At 40.5% G+C, this 19,584-nt stretch overlaps 1 protein-coding gene across 1 annotated transcript; it reads left to right on the top strand.

The window, feature by feature from the left end:
• Window positions 1–4,665: 4,665 nt before the first annotated feature.
• On the top strand, window positions 4,666–18,834 carry LOC111977437 (polycomb group RING finger protein 5-B-like). The gene is made up of 9 exons (XM_024006853.2): window positions 4,666–4,756; window positions 5,809–6,133; window positions 10,185–10,281; window positions 10,671–10,726; window positions 10,868–10,927; window positions 11,497–11,654; window positions 14,311–14,409; window positions 15,417–15,506; window positions 18,383–18,834. Exons 2-9 carry the CDS (start codon window positions 6,022–6,024, stop codon window positions 18,428–18,430), a joined length of 720 nt encoding a protein of 239 aa, XP_023862621.1. The 5' UTR covers window positions 4,666–4,756; window positions 5,809–6,021; the 3' UTR covers window positions 18,431–18,834.
• The last annotated feature ends 750 nt before the right edge of the window (window positions 18,835–19,584 follow it).

A 19,584-nucleotide genomic window follows, 5' to 3' on the forward strand; every position in this document is an offset into this window, starting at 1 on the left:
GTTTTTATGACTCCAACCTAAGTGTATGTAAACTTCTGACTTCAACTGTATTTACATTCTCAATTTATTTTCCTTTTGCACCAAATAAACTCCTACATTCCTATTATTATAAAGTAAAAATTTAAAACTAAAAATGCATCTTTATCATCTCACCTTTGCATCTCCATCGTGGCTATTCTTCACAAACAACTTCACTTCACCTCCTTGGACAATGACGGTTGAATGTTCCTCTGAGTATAATGCACCTCCGTTAGCAGTCGTTACCCACAGAGGACAACACTAGACATCTTCAGGGACCAGGCTAATGTATAAGGTATATATTTGTGTCAGATTCACTCCCACCAATTGATTGTAAGGCTCAGGCCTTTTTCTCTCCTTCAAATGAGCTACAGCGGTGACTTGAACTTGCTGCAGCCCTAATCAGTCTTGGGACCTGTCAATACCAAGTGACTCAGAGGCCAAGTGAAGTCACGGATCCATCTGTATGATCAATACAGCATCAAGTACACTGAATAGTGTAATGTATTTAAATCCATTTTTGAATTCCCAAGTACATTGTTGTTTTAATCATGGACCAGCCCAYCTGGCATTTGTCCAAAATGCCAGATATCCAGTCCACCCCTAGTACACTACCATGTCAATAAAGTTTGCAGATGACACAACAGTGGTAGGCCTGATCACCGACGACGATGAGACAGCCTATAGGGAGGAGGTCAGAGACCTGGCAGTGTGGTGCCAGGACATCTACCTCTCCCTCAACATCAGTAAGACAACTGATCGTGGACTACAGGAAACGGAGRGCCCCTATTTACATTGACAGGGCTGTAGTGGAGTGGGTCGAGAGCTTCAWGTTCCTCAGTGTTCACMTCTCTAAGGAATTAACATGGTTCACACACACCCACACAGTCGTGAAGGCTGAAGAGATTTGGCATGGACCCTCAGATCCTCAAAAAATGATATAGCTGCAYCATTAAGAGCATCTTGATGTGCTGCATCTCCGCTTAGTACGGCAAAGGTTTGGCATCYGACCGCAAGGCACTTYAGAGGGTAGTACGTACAGCCCAGTAGATCACTGTGGCCGAGCACCCTGCCATCCAGGACCTCTAGAGGAAGGCTCTAAAAATTGTCAAAGACTCCATCCACCCAAGTCATAGACTGTTCTCTCTGCTACCGCACGGCAAGCGGTACCAATACTCCAAGTCTGGAACCAACAGGACCCTGAACAGGTTCTACCCCAAAGCCATAAGACTGATCAATAGTTAGTTAAACAGTTAACCAAATAGCTACCCGCATCCACCTTTTTGCACACACTTTTTTTGATTCATCACATATGCTGCTGATACTGTTTACTACCTGTCACTTTATTCTTAGTTATACTGTATGTACATATCTACCTCAATTACCTCGTACCTCTACACATCGACTCGGTACTGGTACCCTCGCGTACATAGCCAAGTTGTTGTTACTCTTTGTGTATTTATTATTACTTTTATTATAAAGGTGTTTTACTTTTCTATTATTTCACTATTGTATTTCTCTCTGCATTGTTGGGAAGGGCCTATAAGTAAGCATTTCACTGTTAATCTACGCCTGTTGTGTACAAAGCATGTGACAAATAACATTTGATTTGATTTAACACAGCCCTGGACAGAATTGAGGGCATGTCCTGTCTAAGACTGATGTAAATGGCTGAAAGGTGGCTGACACATATCAACTTATTGATTGATACATACAATAATACATTCGATAGGAATAAGAGTTACTCCTGAAATATAGCTAAATGTATGTTCATTGAGTTTCTATTTACATGTGTGTTGAATAGCTGGATACTGGCCGGTCCTACTTCATAGTGGACTAAAGCTATGTAATAACAGGCTACTTAACACACCAACACTGTTTGAAGATATGAAGACAAATGGTTATGTAGGCTAAATTTGTTTTGATGTGTTGGTGAATAGGCTATTTGTTTTATTTTATATGCTAGGTAGCTTAGGGCATAGGCTTTTATTTTAATATATATATATTTTTTGAACCTTTATTTAACTAGGCAAGTCAGTTAAGAACAAATTCTTATTTACAAAGACGGCCTAAACCGGCCAAAACCGGACGACGCTGGGCCAATTGTGCGCCGCTCTATGGGACTCCCAATCACAGCCGGATGTGATAAAGCCTGGATTTGAACCAGGGACTGCACTGGGATGCAGTGCCTTAGACCGCTGCACCACTCTGAAGTTGCCACTCTAGGCTACTTCAGATCCATAGGTCCACAGGTCCACAGGTTCCTSAACCAATACCATACCTCTGCTCGGTTGATGAACCCAAGGCTCAAACTGGTTGAATCAACGTTGTTTAAACATAATTTGTCAACATACTGTTTGAAACAACTTAAGATCTTCAACGKTATATCCACTATCAGAAAAAAATAYAATAGGCTGGACAGCACCTCCTACTGGAGAGTTGATCTATCTACAGCTATCCCTTTGGTCTCCCATCCAGGGTTTTAACCAAGCCCTGCTTTGATATTAGTCATTGACTACTACCAATTTGCTATTGTRAGAATGATTATTGAGGCATCTCTTAATAACTAAATAGACTCACTGTCGCTATCGAAGTCATTCCAAAGGGTAGGTTAAACAGAGCAAATGAAAATGGGACCATACTTATAATATATCATCAATGAGACTATTTAGGCCTATATACTGTAGCATCATTTTGTGAAGTCATCAACATCTATTGTTTCTATTCAACCCAGGGTTCAACAAAAAATATACAAAACATATAGGCCTATGGTTTYAAGCTTTGGTTGATTTCAAATGTAATCATCAAGTTACTAATTCATATGTTGAATTCCCGTCTCCATCTCAACCAAAAATCTAAGTTGATTTGATTTAGTCCTATTAAAGCCACAATACTGTATGTAACTTTTTGGGCAACMCGGACAAATTCCCATAGAGATGTGTGTTATAGATCTGTCATTCTCATTGAAAGCAAGTCTAAGAAGCGGTAGATCTGTTCTATGTGCACTATTTCTATGCTCCCCGTTCTTAAGTTTCTTTCTTGCATCTTTTACTTTTGTACACCAGATTCAAACAGCTGAAATTACAATCTTTTTGGTTATTGAATGTATATTCCACAGTGGTTAAATGGTACAATGATTCTCTACACTGTACTTGCTTGTTGTCACAAAACCTGAAATTAGGCAAACTATTAGAATTTATGCAACCAGGAAATGGCGGAGCGATTTCTGCATAGTGCATCTTTAACTTAGATTTATGGTTGAGATGGATACGTGAATCCAACATCAATTGTTAATTTGTATTCAAACTGGATGTTGAGTTGTGTTGGTTGTCAACGCAACYAGATATCAACATTTGAAGGAGATGTATATTTTGTGCCACTGACTTAGTCTGGCTTTAATTCCAGTTTGTCTACAAATTAAAAATGTCTATGTTGGATTCACATTCTCCTTCTCAACCAAAAATCTAAATGAAAGAATATGACTAAATCAAACAAAACTTTAAATAACTTAGATTTTTTGTTGCGATTGAGACGTGAATCCAACATATCAATTACTAATTTCTAGACAAACTGGAATTAAAGCCAGACTTTGTCAGTGGCACAAAATATACATCTCCTTCAAATGTTGATATCTGGTTGCGTTGACAACCTAACACAATTCAATATCACTTTTGCAATACAGTAAATAGCCTATTAACTTTACGAAAAGTTAACAAATGATATGTTGGATTCACATGTCAAACTAAACCAAAAATAAAAGTTTAAAAAATGGCTCAGATGAAACTATCCAAGCATTAGATAGACCTACATGTCCCTTAAATGTTGATATTTGGTTGCATTGACAACCAAACACAATTCAATATTACTTTTGTAATACAATAAATAGCCTAAAGTTAAGGCTATCTTACAAACTAACGTAACAGTATTTATTCAACCTTTAAATGAGTARMATATCCATGGCCACATTTTGAGGTTACCTTAACTATAAATGTCTTCTTATGTCATCATAGAACACTTGAATGTTCCAGATGACATGCAAAGGTCGCACACTTGCACTATGTACTTTTAATGTAATCTCAACTGCAATCCAGGCCATTTGGTTGTTCTATTATATGAAACACTGTAACAACTCATTGAGTTTTTGTATAAATACAAAATATCTGACATTTAATTCCGATTAGGACTTTCTTGTTCGTTTAAACGGTTGAAAGCGCAGTGCTAACACATTTATATGACAACTAAACCAAAAATCAGACATTGTTTGGAATTTGGTTGTGCTTTTAGATTCTTGAAAGCATAGTGATAACACATTGGGAATTCAACAAACTCCTGGCTTTTGTTGAGTCGTGAATAAAGGTTGAAATCTCATTGATCAACTTCTCAACCTAATATTACCAACATTTCCACCTTGAATTGAAGTTGTGTGCCCAGTGGGTTGTGTTAATCATATTATAGACAACATTTTACTGGACTACAGAAGTTGTTAATTGAAGGCTGCGTCCTAGTTTGTGTCCAATCAGAGTGTATCTGTCGTGGAATGAAAATAAAGCAGCAATGCGTAAACAAGCGCTGGATCCTCCTCCGCCGCTCTCTCCTATCATCTAGCCTATATTCTGAAACCAGTTCCGTATTCAGCGCTACTTTAATGTAACGTCGGTGCGCACACCATACAGCGTATAGGTTGTATAATTATCGGATAAGATCACACCATCTCGACCATGGAGCCTTGAACTGGAAGGTAAGCAATGCGTTTACTACTCGATACTCAGAAGCCGAGCAAGCTATGCTTGTTCGTATCCTTTTCCGGTAGGTGCTGTGATAGTAAAGTTTGGGGTGGGTTGGGAATGCGATCATGTGTCATATGGGCTATCAAGTTATGGACATGTGCGTTTTGATCATAGTCAAGTGTGTGCCGTGGCGTTAGTTTATTTTATATCTTAGTGATCGACGTAACGGTGTACGGTCCCAACAATTTGCCTACACGACTTCAATGGCAGCAACTTAAATCTTAAGTCAGTTTTTCAGGGTATGTAGCCTACTATGTCAAACTCACCATCCATGGTGTTGTTCGCGCAATATCGTGGGTGACGCAAAGAATGACGCGTATGATTTCCTGGTGATGATGAGAGGGACATAAGACACAATTATGTCACTGTAAAGGGAACCATCCTCGATGTATTTCCTTGCTGCGTATTGACGATTTTTTGCAGTCAAATCTGTGACAATTCTATCATATGACATTTCCTCTCAGAATATTCTAGTCAGTGCCTGAACTCTAAACTGTTATTGTAAATAACGTTGGGATCATGCAACTGAGCATAATGATCCTGCAGCGAAAATATCTTGCAAGTCCAATGGGTACATATTGTTCTCGATACATTGTGTCATTCCGCTTGAATAGGCTAACCAAAGTAGTCTCCAAACGTTGGATTCCAAAATACTATTTCCATTATATTACTGTTACTATTAAGGGGTTAAACACTTACATCATAACAATCTTTGGAAGGAACTAAAGTTGCTTTCGATTCTAAGAAAACATCGAGGGGGCGGGGCATAAAGGTGAAACCCACGTATGCATGCACCTGTATCCATTTGTTTTGGTCAAATATGTAGAAGATGAAGTGATGTCTTCATGTGTTTTAAGTTTATTCAATTTCATTAAAGTAATGCAACTTTGCAATTTGCATTTGAATTGTACAAATATCAAGTTGATATATTTATGTCATAACCATGTCATACGTGTAGCATGGGATATACCCAAATTACACTGCTTTCTACTTTAATTCACAGACACCCACAGCACCACAGAGATGAAAATGCAGCACACTTGATATCTCCCTGGAGGGGAAACCTGAATTAAGATGAAGCGACTGAAGGGGAAAACCCAACAGTGTGGAGCATTGCAGAAAGTCCTGTGAACGCTGACCTCCAGCCCCCATCCTCCCATCATTCCTTTCCCCCAAATACACAACACTCCCATCACCACTCCTGCTCTGGTCCAAGATGACCTCACCGAGAAAGCACCTGGTCAAGGATTTCAACCACTTTATCACATGCTACGTGTGTAAAGGATACCTGATCAAGCCCACCACAGTGACAGAGTGCCTGCACACCTGTAAGACCACCCCCCTTCTCTCTTTCTCTCTCTCTCAGGTGCCACGTTCATCATGACATCATGTAATGTAGTCTGTACCAGAAAAACACAATTTCACTATTGCATAGGTTATAGTATATCCAGGCATATTTGTGTATTCTATTAGATATACATTACACCTAACATCCCCTACTAGAAATTCTTGTTTATTTTGGTGTAGTACGTACATTGAATAAAATGTCAAATGGCATCTATGGCACCACTAAAAGGTGGCTGGGATTTAGAGCTCACAGAATCAGTTGGTTGTGTTATTTGTTGTTTTACACAATGGCCTTGCACAGTCACAGTGCTATGAATGTCAAGAGCGCGCTCTGTCCATCTCCTCTGTGTCATCCTGCATGATTTACATATCATATTACATGGTCTCCTTCTCCATTTCTGCCCTCTCCATCTGAACTGAATGTTTTATTGGAAGAGAACGGCAGATGCAAAAGCTCACTTCCAGGAATGACACATCTCAAGTGATCAGTGGGTTCAGTCACCATGACAACAAATATCCTCCACACAGGATGAGCAGTTTGGGTCCAGTTTGTTTGAAGCCAAAGTCACTTCTTTACTGTCATAGAAGTCAGATTGAACCTTAGCCCTAATGAAAAATATCAGCAGCTGCTTAGCACAGTATGGTTTGGCTGTTTAATGATTGCTTTCCCTGTGTATTTCAGTATATTTCAGAGATCCCCAGCAAAACATGTCTTTGATATTAGTCTACACTATTTCATTTTAACCTCCAGAGTGGCGCAGCGGTCTAAGGCACTGTATCTCAGTGCTAGAGGCTTCACTACATACCCAGAATCGATTCCAGGCTGTATCACAACCGGACGTGATTGGGAGTCCCATAGGGCGGCACACAATTGGCCCAGTGTCATCCGGGTTAGGGTTTGGCCGGTGCAGGCTGTCATTGTAAATAAGAATTTGTTCTTAACTGACTTGCCTAGTTAAATTTAAAAAATACAGTAGTCAGAATGCAATTAAACAGCTATACATTAGTTTACTTTATATGGGACAAGTATAACCACTTTGACACATTTAACAAACAATCGTCCAATGCATTCCACTATATGTTTCTAGCTCACATTTTCAACACTCGTCCCTAAATGGACTTTAATGGAAACAAAAGTGTATGTGGCGGTGTGCTGGCTATTGAAAGAACATGTGACATGTTGTTCTGACATACTATTGGTTGATTAAGACAGCAGATGTATGTATGTGAGGATTGTTTATTTGTTGTTGTTGACTTTATTAGGATGCCCATTAGCTGACGCCAATGGCAACAGCTAGTCTTACTGGGCTCCGTCACATAACGAAAAATACATTACAGATAAAATACTTTTTTTCAAGACGGTGCATTCGGAAAGTATTCAGACCCCTTGATTTTTTTCCCCAAAATTTTGTTATGTTACAACTTTATTCTAAAATGGATTCAATAGTTTTTMCCCTTCATACCTTATAATTACAAGCTAGTTTTTAGGATTTTTTGCAAATTTATAMAAAATAAACAACTGAAATATCACATTTACATAAGTATTCAGACCCTTTACTCAGTACTTTGTTGAAGCACCTTTGGCAGCGATTACAGCCTCGAGTCTTCTTCGGTATGACGCTACAAGCTTTGCACACCTATATTTGGGGAGTTTCTCCCATTCATCTCTGCAGATCCTCTCAAGCTCTGTCAGGTTGGATGGGGAGCAACGTTGCACAGCTATTTTCTGTTCTCCCAAGAGATGTTTGGATCGGGTTCAAGTCCGGGCTCTGGCTGGGCCACTCAAGGACATTCAGAGACTTGTCCTGAAGCCACTCCTGCGTTGTCTTTGCTGTGTGCTTMGGGTCGTTRTCCTGTTGGAAGGTGAACCTTCGCCCCAGTCTGAGGTCCTGAGCACTCTGGAGCAGGTTTTCATCAAAGATCTCTCTGTACTTTTCTCCATTCATATTTACCTCGATGCTGACTAGTCTCCCAGTCCCTGCCGCTGAAAAACATCCCCACAGCATGATGCTGCTACCACCACCATGCTTCACAGTAGGGAAGGTTTCCTGGCATTCAGGCCAAAGAGTTCAATCTTGGTTTCATCAGACCAGAGAATCTTGTTTCTCATGGTCTGAGAGTCTTTAGGTGACTTTTGGCAAACTCCAAGCGGGCTGTCATGCACCGTTTTACTGAGTAGTGGCTTCCATCTGACCTGATTGTTGGAGTGCTGCAGAGATCATTGTCCTTCTGGAAGGTTCTCTCATCCCCACAGACGAGCTCTAGACCTCTATCGGAGTGACCATCGGGTTCTTGGTCACCTCCCTGACCAAGGCCCTTCTCCCCTGATTGCTCAGTTTGGCCAGGCGGCCAGCTCTAGGAAGAGTCTTGGTGGTTCCAAACTTCATATATTTAAGAATGATGGAGGCCACTGTGTTCTTAGGGACCTTCAATGCTACAGAAATGYTTAGGTACCCTTCCCCAGATCTGTGCCTCAACACAATCCTGTCTCAGAGCTCTAYGGACAATTCCTTCGACCTCGTGGCTTGGTTTTTGCTCTGACATGTACTGTCAACTGTGGGACCTTTTTATATAGACCGGTGCCTTTCCAGATCATGTCCAATCAATGGAATTTACCACAGGTGGACTTCGATCAAGTTGTAGAAACATCGCAAGRATGATCAATGGAAACAGGATGCACCTGAGCTCAATTTTGAGTCTCATAGCAAAGGGTCTGAATACTTATGTAAATAAGGTATTTCTGTTTTTTAATTTTWATACATTTRCCAAAAATTGTAAAAACCTGTTTCGCTTTGTCAGTATGGGGTATTGTGTGTAGATTGCTGAGGATGTTTTATTTTATTTAATCCATTTTAGAATAAGTCTGTAACAGCCTCCCGAGTGGCACAGTGGTCTAAGCTTCGTCCGGGTTAGGGGAGGGTTTGGCCGGCAGGAATGTTCTTGTCACATCGTGCACTAGCGACTCCTGTGGCGGGCCGGGTGCAATGCATGCTGACACGGTCGCCAGCTGTACGGTGTTTCCTCCGACACWGGCTGGCTTCTGGGTTAAGCTCTCGACAAGACTTTAACTACCAATTGGATATCATGAAATTTGGGAGAAAAGGGGTAAAAAGAATAAGGCTGTAATGTAACTAAGTGTGGAAAAAGTCAATGGGTCTAAATACTTTCCAGATGGCACTATATGTACATTTAAAAACATTTACATGTAACGTGTGTGTGTGCATCTATCAGTTACACACATGTCAGTGTATACACACAAGTAGGTCACATGAGAGTCGTCGTGACATGTTGCTTTATCTGTTTTTTGAGATGGAACGTAATCATGGCTCTGTATAATACTATACGTTGATCTAGGCTATAGGCCAGTGCATAGTGAATAAGCATATACTGTTTACATGGAAATTGCTAGAGGGCAGACTGTGACCTATATTTCTGCTTCTTCTGACAGATATTGCTGATCTGATTTTTTTCTTTTCCTGACGTTTTGGTGACGTCACATCATAGGATATAGGCCTAATCCTCAGCTCAGTATTGCATGGAATCGGATTAGGTGTTCTTTAAAGAAAGATACATCTATACATTATACTGTATGCAATGGTATATGTGTGTGTTGTGGTATTGACCGCTGTTGCTGTGTGTCTGTGCGATCTGTCGTATTGGCTACAGTGTGATGGATGCATCTAGAACCGACCAGGCTATACCCACTATTTCCTTATTTCCCTGCTAGTCAACAGTTTCAATTTCAACTGCAGGACTGAGTTTTTAGTCATGCTTCAAGGCTCAACAGATACTCTGATGTGTATCAAGTTCAAACTTTAGAAATTAGATATTAGAATGCTATTCCTTCTGATTTAACACAATCCTTTTATTGTGAAGGTTATCTGAGAGAAATGGATACGAAAAGAGAAACTGCAGTCATCTTGGCATTTCTTTGCCACCTGAATGGTGTGATAAAAATCCATATTTACTTTAGGTCTATATTTGGAGAAAATCAACCATTCTTTGTCTCTATCTCCTTTAATCTGTCAACAGTTTGTAAAAGTTGCATCGTCCAACACTTTGAAGACAGCAACGACTGCCCCAAATGTGGCATCCAAGTCCATGAAACCAACCCTCGAGAGATGTTAAGGTAATACACCTAATTTGACATCTAACAGAATCTCATCTGCATTTATATTTTCCCTATTGAGAATCACAGGATGATAATGAATGCTACTGAATAGATTACCATCAGTAAAGTAAAAACATGCTGGCCTTTGCACTACTGAACTGGCCCTAGCTGGATTCTGGCAGATCTGAGTTTACACCCTTTAGTTGTCCACCCGACTAGTGAGATGGTAAGGCTGGTGTGGGCTGGGCTGGGGGAGGATGGGGTGAGATCCAGGCAACAGCTGGACACCATTCTGGAGCCAAGGTTACAGCTAAAGACCTCACCCAGTGCCCAGCCCACAGATACAATGTCTGGGAATAAGTGTGTGTGTACTTTTATTCTTCCTTTACGTCTCATTCTATCACCAGGTTGGACAACACTTTAGAGGAAATCATTTTCAAACTCGTGCCTGGGCTAAGAGAAAGTGAGTGACGTCATTTTAGTATCCACCAACATCAGATATAAATCTTGCATTTGATCGTAGGCCAAGCTGTTTTCTATTTGACCTGAATGATATAACCCCTACCCTGTGTATTCATATATTCTCTTTTTGTTTATTGACTAGAGGAACAACAGCAGGAGATCGAGTTCTGGAGGAGTCGGAAGTGGAAGGAGAATGGAGAAGGTAAATTATCTGTGTTAGTGTATCCATGAAGACCAAGACCCTCCTCAGGAGGGACCAGAATGAACCCACTCGGGTGGGCAGAGGTGGGCTGTGATTGGTTATTGAGGCGATGGGTCAGGAGGCTCTATGTGGGGAGAGATCAGTGAGCAGACAGAGAGGAGTTGTGACTCAGGTTGCATTGTTGCAGTGACTGTAGGTGGCTGAGAGAGGGTGAGAAGGGGAGGAGGAAGGGGAACGTTTTAACAGCACTCTCTACAAGGCACTGACGAGATCCCCCTGTTTATGATGTACACATCACATGGAAACAACAGATTGACTAAAAAGATGGATGGATTCGGTTCGCCAGACACAAATGCCATCCCCATGGCAATATGATGATCGACAGTTTGTCCCAAAGGCCTTTTATGATATTGCATTTCTAGGTGAAAAGCGAAAGACATCGGCATCAATCAAAACCGCCCTATTGTGAATTGTCTTTTCACAGTTTAATATGAATTCAAGGAAAACAAACTCAACTTGTATACTCTCTTGCTCACACGTAACATACTTATCCATTTATTTTGTCATAGAAGACGGCCCCCGATCGAAGAGATCCAGGCTGGATGACGACGATGATGATGATAATGATGGTGGTGGGGATGGAGACTACCACAGGAGTGACCCGCAGATAGCCATCAGTCTTGACTGTCTACGCAACAGCAGCCTGGTGGGAGAGAACATTGTTAAGGTAAGTCATGGTGGAGAGGTATCTCTTCCCTGCTGCTCTGTTCTTTTTTCTGCTCCCTCTTCCCTGTCTCCCGAACATTATTCCTCCCACTTTTTTATGTTGATGTCCTTCTAACGGTCCTTTTTGTCCTTCTAACGGTCTAACATCTCAGAATGTGAGTTGAATAGAGTATAGATAGACAATGATGCTGTACCCTTACAACAACAAAAAGCACATGTTAAATTTGCAGTTTCAAATGTGAAATAGCTGTTTTTCACGTTGAGCTTAAATTTCACACGTGAAACCGTATTTACTGTATTCAATTTAGATTTCACATGTTAACTCCACCTTTTTCACGTGTGAGGAGAATAACATGTTTTCACCTCATAAGAAAATTGGATATGCAGTTTTACATGTGAAAAACATTCACATGTGAAAATGTGGAAAACATTCAGGTGAAAATCTCACTTTCACATGAAATTGCTTTTTCACATGAAAATCACATTTGCAGTTTCACATGTAAAACGCTGGTGAAAAACTCACTTTCACATGTGTGGTTGAAATAATGTTATTCTCCTTACAAACTCAAAATGACGCTCACAACAAAGGGAATTAGCAAAGCAAATCACTGACAACCAAAACAAAAACGGATACAGTTGGGTTTTAGTAGGGGTTCTCAAAGAATCTCACGAGGATTGTCCACTGAACGTTGACTAGCAACAAGAGTCTGGATCCTAAAAGGCACACACCACGAATGCCCACTAAATTTGCCCAAGAAAAGACTAACCAAAATAAAAACCCACACCAAGTTATAATATGGAGCTAAAGGCAAGTGGACAAACCAAAGAGAGAACACATGATAAAAAGGCTTTGTTTTTATCACACTCAAAGAGGAAGTGCTATTCCGCGTTCAAGCACTTCTAACATCTCTCATTCCCACTCTCTCAAGAACCACCGGAGCACTGGCCCAGCCACTCTTAAATACCACCTGGGCTAGCACCTTCCGACTAACGAGATGGGCAAGCCAGCACTGGTGTAACACGTACTTACTAATGAGGTGACACCAATTGGTGCACCCCACCTGCTAACGTGCTACCTCGAAATATGAAAGGAAAACCCCGAATCTGGAACAGGTGACCACATCTAAACAGCCCAAATGCGGGACAAGGGAACGATTTTGCAAGACATTCACGGAACAGTGGACAGAATATATGTTTTGGAGGCAGGTTAATGGATCACGTTCAAACGAAGAGACAGTTCTGCTGTATGAAGGTCACTGCCTGTTAAAGGGGCAATCCTTAGTTGCCACATACATTTTTCGGACTTCTAAGTTAATGATATGAACCCATTGATTCTTAAATATAAAACGTATAAATGCATCATGAGCTTAGTTCAACTGTCGTACCCACCAGAACCCAAAATATACACTTGTTTTACTCCATTGTTTGTAAACAAAGTAAATGTAAACGACCGCTGTATAGGCTAAAACATGGTTAAAACTATAATGTTGATATCATGGATGGTCAGTCCTTGCATCCATAGCGTAGTCAATGGAGTTGAGTGGTCGCATTTCTCCAGCCCCATCCCTCAGGTTTTTACTGAAACTGTGGCAGGGAGTAATAGTGTTATTATATGGTGCAATCCTCTAGTGAGTGAGTTACTTTTGTGCCAGTAAGATCAAGGAAAACTACTGAAGTCCAGAACAAAAATTCTTAGGATTTCAAACAAAAAATAATGACATCTAAAGAAAAACAGGAACCCAAAAGTATTGACAACAATATTTTGTTTTGCTAGGAAATTATTTTCAAATGCAAGAACAAAATGAATTGTAAATGGATGCAAAAAAATGTTTTTCAGTGATAAAAAAAATTAAATAAATGACAATGTGATTCAATAAAATGCCTCCCTTTTCCCAGAAATGTTCCCTATCTTTGGTTATGTTACCCTGGCCTTTGCTTTCGCTGTCTTTTTTCCAGTTGCAAGTTTTGGCATATTCATTCCAGCAACATAGCACCCTGCATCCCACTGCTGGGTTGCCTCTGAAGATAAGCAGGGTCGGTCTCTGGATGGGAGACCAGATGTAGCTGGAAGTGGTGAAAATGAAACGTGAAAAATAAACTTGCGGAAAACAAATGTCACGTGGGGATTTTTTTTCACGTGAGGGTAAAAAACATGTAAAAAAATKTACCTGTGAAACTTCACACTTGTCCAAAAACCACGTGTCTGACTCGTGAAAAATATGAATAATAATTCTGATTTGTTCACACATGTTCACATGTGTCTGAAAACCACATGTTTCTTTCATGTGAATTTTTTTATGTGTGGTTATCCTTTATTTCCTGGGCTGTCATTGAAAGCTGGTCAGTGAATATGTGGTGAGGAGGGAGGGGAGGAAGGAGAGAGGAGAGCAGGAGGGAGAGAGGAGAGGAGAGCAGAGCAGGAGGGAGAGAGGATCATAATGGTTTCATATTGAGGTATAATATAGAATGATTCTCTGTGCCAAAGGGATGCTATTAGTATTAAATGCACTAACTGAACTTAATTATGCATTCATAAAAATAAATAAAAAATGAATCAGAAGATGGCTCTTTGAAACGTATGGATTTGCATGCTCTTCACATAATTCTGAATAAATGTGCCTGAATCATTGAATTCATCTTCTGAACCTCCACTCTAGGGCTTAATGAAGAAATTTATACGCTGCTCGACTCGAGTGACAGTCGGAACAATCAAGAAGTTTCTCAGCTTGAAGTTAAAGCTTCCAAGTTCTTATGAGGTAACAAACTAAGCTTTTGTACGTGCTCTATACCCTTTTGTATGTATCTACTGTATGACCAATATTAAGCTCATGCTATTGAATATTAGTTTTGTGTGGGCCTCACATAAAGCAGTCTCCTGCAGCCTCCTGTGTGTTGAGGGGGAAAGGGCTGGCCTTGTTAGCAGGCCCCCTGCTGTACAGAGGCTGTACTTACTCTCGCTGCACTCTTAGAAAAAGACCTGCACTCTTAGAAAAAGACCTGCACTCTTGGGAAAGACCTGCACTCTTAGGGAAAGACCTGCACTCTTAGGGAAAGACCTGCACTCTTAGGAAAGACCTGCCACTCTTAGGGAAAGACCTGCACTCTTAGGAAGACCTGCACTCTTTGGGAAAGACCTGCACTCTTTGGAAAGACCTGCCATCTTACAACCTAAAAGGCTTCTTCGGCTGTCCCATAGGATAACCTTTTGAAGAAACCTTTTTGGATCCAGGTAGAACATTTTTGGATCCAGGTAGAACTCTTTTGAGTTCCATGTAGAACCCTTTCCACAAAGGAATCCAAAAGAGTTCTACCTGGAACCAGAAAGGGTTCTCCTATGGGGACAGCGGAAAACCCCTTTTGGAACCCTTTTGTTTTCTAAGAGTGTGGGGCTCCAGAGCACTAAGATTGCATAGATGCCATACACACAATACCACTTTCACTAACTATTTAGAAGTAGTGACTGTCCCATTGATACATTTGCCTTCTAGCATTTATAAACATTTGTAGGCATTTAAAAGCATTCATACACATTTCTAATGGATTATAAATGAAAGCTATTATAAAATGTTACCCAGCTTTCTCTATGTACAATGTCTGTCACATTCTCTCCATGAAGAGATATTTGAGTCCTTGTCCTTTTGTTTGAACAGTATGAGAAAGGGAGATATGTCTAACTCTAGTCCTCTTCTCTAGCAGCCTGTGCTCTGACTGTCATCCCATAGTAGTCTAATTCTTAGTCACCAGCCTCTGTGTCCCCTTGCAGCTAGACGTCCTATGCAACGGGGAGATCATGGGAAAAGACCACACCATGGAGTTCATCTTCATGACGCGGTGGAGACTTCGCGGTGAAACCGTATGTAAACCCCCAATGATATCAATKCCCCCCCATTCCCCTCGTTTATAAAGATGCTAAGCCTCATACCTTTCTCGCCAGGGGATAAGCTGTGGCCGCTGAATGACGGTGCTGTAGTCTTACTAGTCTCCATGAGAGTCAATGCTTGCTTGGCTTTAAGCCGATTAGCTGGTTAGCCGTCTAAAATGCCACCATCACTCTACTGTGTGAACTGATACAYCAAGCAGGAAGTAGCAGTGACATGGTTAGCAGAGCTTATTACAGGCTGTAAGATGTGTCTGGTACTATAGGTTCGCATCAAAGCATGTTTGGATGCCTCGTCCGTGAAAGAAAAAAAGCTGCAAAGTRGAATGGTGAATTTAGTTGTTGTTTCACAGTGTGTCATAATGGTACTATACAGTATTGGAGACATTTGCAATGCTAGTAAGGTATTGCTAGGTTATRGTAAATGCAGTTGAAATATGGCTGCTTCTCTTCCTCAATTAATCCACTTTCCTCTTGTTCACCTCACAAAATATAGGCCTATGTTGTGGTCACTATATTTTCACCTGAACTTCAGTCAACCATGCTTAAACCTAACCAAGTGCCCCCAAGTCTTCTGCAAAGTGTGCTAGGCTAACTAACTAACTAACTAGAACACTAACTAACACACTAACTAACTAACTAACACACTTCAGCTTGACCTCATAAGCACTTTTGCTAGCCGGCTGGTCATTCCATTGCTCATGATTGTCACTTTTAGATGGGCAGGTCTGGGCTCCGGCAGCACAGGTTCAGGTCATGAATCACTGCATTGGTCCAAGAAGACAGGTGAGGAAAGCAGTGAAGGCCCCTGACAGCTGCCCCAGCAGGGTGCCTGTTCCTGGGCTCATCGCCTGGCACTCTACCCTTCCACAGCCAGTTTATCACCACTGGCTCAATAGAGGGGTCTTTTAATAGTGCTGAGCGATTAGTGCTTTTTGAGGTCGGTTCGGTTTCAGTTCGATTCTAAAAAAAATATTCACCGATTTCAGTTTCTATAATTTTTAACAAGAAATTCACTTTGCATTATGTGTGTTGAATGCTCTAACTACACAAAATAAAACAATTAATACAAGTTCCATGATGGTAGTAATTATTAGCCATMATTTATTCACATTACTTTAATTACATTTTTTTGTTGTGTATTTTACATTGGTTTTATTTGATGACATCATTTCATTCCAATTGATCATCTCTATAGAGATGCTGCCTATGCTGTCTGACAAAATCAATATTTTAGTAGTTCTTCAAAGTAAATAAGGCATACTTTTATGACTGCTGAATACCTACTATCAATCACCAAGATCATGTATTTTCAGGTAGAGATACTTCGTGAAACAACTGCTCTCTATCCTCTCCATCGCGTGTTCTTCTTCCGTCTCTTCTCTCTCCCGCTCTGTCTGCCATACACAGACCGGACAAGTAGGCACGCAATGGATTATGGTCATTGTAGTTAATTACCAAGTTTTCTGCCCAAAACTATGTAGAATATCRGCCTGATGGAAACTACAACTCCCTAACACATCGCACAGTTTGGGCTTGATCTGATTTCTCTCTAGAGAAACTGTGCATTGAGCTCACATGAAAAAAAAAAATCGAACGAAATGGAATTAAAATAAATGAACTGTCAAAGTGGGACAATCTGTTAAAAAAAATTACCAACATTTTGGTTAATCATTCAGCACTAGGCCCTGGTTTAGTTACAACATACAACACCCCTAAGGCCAAGTAAACTGTACAGTTTTAATCATTCAATTGATTTCCCTGTTTTGAATGATACTCTGCTAATTTAGGCTTGTGTTAAAGACAGGTTCTGGCAAGCTTAAAATACCCTCGTCTTCACTCCTCAGTCCTTACGCAGAATGTTCTGATTCCAAGAACAGARTCCAAGGAAGGCAGCAGTTGAACCCCCCCCAAAAAAATCAGATGACAGTATTACTGACCTCACATGACCAAATTTGGCATCTGGGGCAGATTGTCCCAMTGTGCAGAATAGGTGATAGCTCTGTGCCTAGAATGAATCCCTGTCCTCCCCTGGACCAAATGACCAGAAACTGGGTCAGTGTTGGCCAACTAATTTCCCTTCTCTTTGGGATTGTACGTAAGTGTCTCCTGCCTACCACTGCTGCATGTCTACCGGCCTGTCTAAAAATAGACCCGCTTGATATGATGTGTCTGTGGAGTGTCTTTCTCTTTCACCTGCTTTGGCATCAGACTTCTCTCCTCATCACRCTCCCTCTGCTCTGCTCTCTTACCTTTCCTTCCACTGCAGCATATCCTGGCTACAAAGGTACAATCCGTATAGATGAAGCAGCACATCAGATTGTGTTGTTTTTGTGTTCTAGGTAGAAAGGCCCCGTGCAAGCCTACTGTTTATATGCTATTCTTACAATGCAGTGGTGTAAAGTACTTAAGTAAAAATACTTTAAAGTACTACTTAAGTMGTTTTTKRGGGTATCTGTACTTTACTATTTATATTKTTGAGAACTTTTACTTTTATTTCACTACATTCCAAAATAAAATAATGTACTTTCTACTCCATACATTTTCCCTGACACCCAAAAGTACTTGTTACATTTTGAATGCCTTGCGGGACAAGAAAATTGTTCAATTCACACTCTTAAAGGGAAAATCCCTGGTCATCCCTACAGCATCATATCTGGCGGACTCACTAAACACAATGCTTCATTTGTAAAAAATAAAATAAAATAAATGTTTTTACTCAAGTATGACAATTGGGTACTTTTCCCACCGCTGTTACAATGTTAGAACGTCTACGTTACTTATTCTCTGATTATTGTCTCCATTGTAGTGGATTCTGTCCAAGGGTGACCAATGTCATCTCTCTCTTTCAGGCCTACCCAATGGTACTAGAATATCGGCCACGGATAGACTTTGGTTGACGGAGAGAGACGTGGGACTACTCCTGCACTAACAGCCCATTGACAGACTACACAAAGAATGGATGTGCCTGGCACAARWGACAAGGACCACGTCTTCCTATCATCTGCATGCAGTAGTCCGTTATTGCCTCTAATCTCATTCTATTCTTGTATGTTATCTTCCAGTTTCACAGATTTCTTTCTAAAACGCAACAAGGGTTTAAGAACATGCCTGGATATCATGGCGTATTAATGCTTGGAAACGTACCAAAATGTAATTGACTGAAGAGTGAAGACCTGCCGTTGGTCCACATCACTTGAAAGTGTTCAGAATAATACAAAGTGAAATCACTAGTAATCCACTGTTACGCAACACAAGAGAGATATTCCAAGACACTGGCAAACGGCCCATAATATTTCCCCCTATCTCCTATCTATGCTGGATTTAGTGTCTTACATGACCTCTCCCCTTCTGTTTTTAATCATTAAAGGGGCAATCAGCAGTTGCAACATCYGTTTTTGGACTTATAAATTAACCATACATGATTTGATTAATTGATTCTTGAAGAATATAACTTATAAATKCCTCACGAGCTTAGTTCAACTGTCGTACCCAATCTGAACCCAAAATATAAACTTGTTTAACTCCAATGTTTGTAAACAAAGTAAATGTAAACAAACTGTATATATCCTCAAAACATGGTTAAAACTATAATTGTAATATCATGGAAGGTCAGTCCTTGCATCAATAGCTCTGTCTATTAATTGGAGAGTAGTTGCATTTCTCCAGCCCCATCCTTAGCTTTTACCGAAATAGGGACGGGGGAATAGGCTTTGTTATTTTTTCCACTAATGATTGCCGCTTTAACTATGGTAGTGCCTTCCCCCACATGTCTCTCTTTCAGTGGAGTGCAAAATCCAAACTGCTCTTCATATCAAATTCCTTGTTTAATAGCCTAGCGGAGTCAAAAGCCCCATGTTATAGATTATATGGGTCATTCTACAGAAAATGTGCAAATCGGGGGTTGAATTTTTGTAATAATTTGTATCCTATTTTTCCCAAACTTTCAGCAAACGTCTTCCAACATATGTCAGGTGACATACTGTATATGCTACTTGCACACTTTTGTATTGCATATTTTACCTGTATTCCTTACCACCTTACTAAATATGTA

Source organism: Salvelinus sp. IW2-2015, linkage group LG18, assembly GCF_002910315.2.
Source record: "Salvelinus sp. IW2-2015 linkage group LG18, ASM291031v2, whole genome shotgun sequence".
Taxonomy (NCBI): Eukaryota; Metazoa; Chordata; class Actinopteri; order Salmoniformes; family Salmonidae; genus Salvelinus; species Salvelinus sp. IW2-2015.

Excerpts from the sequence above, each read along its gene's own strand:
- LOC111977437 (XM_024006853.2), top strand. The coding sequence starts at position 6,022 with ATGACCTCACCGAGAAAGCACCTGGTCAAGGATTTCAACCACTTTATC. Across the intron at positions 10,282-10,670 it reads AACCCTCGAGAGATGTTAAG|GTTGGACAACACTTTAGAGG; the intron begins GTAATACACCTA and ends TTCTATCACCAG. Across the intron at positions 10,727-10,867 it reads CGTGCCTGGGCTAAGAGAAA|AGGAACAACAGCAGGAGATC; the intron begins GTGAGTGACGTC and ends TTTATTGACTAG.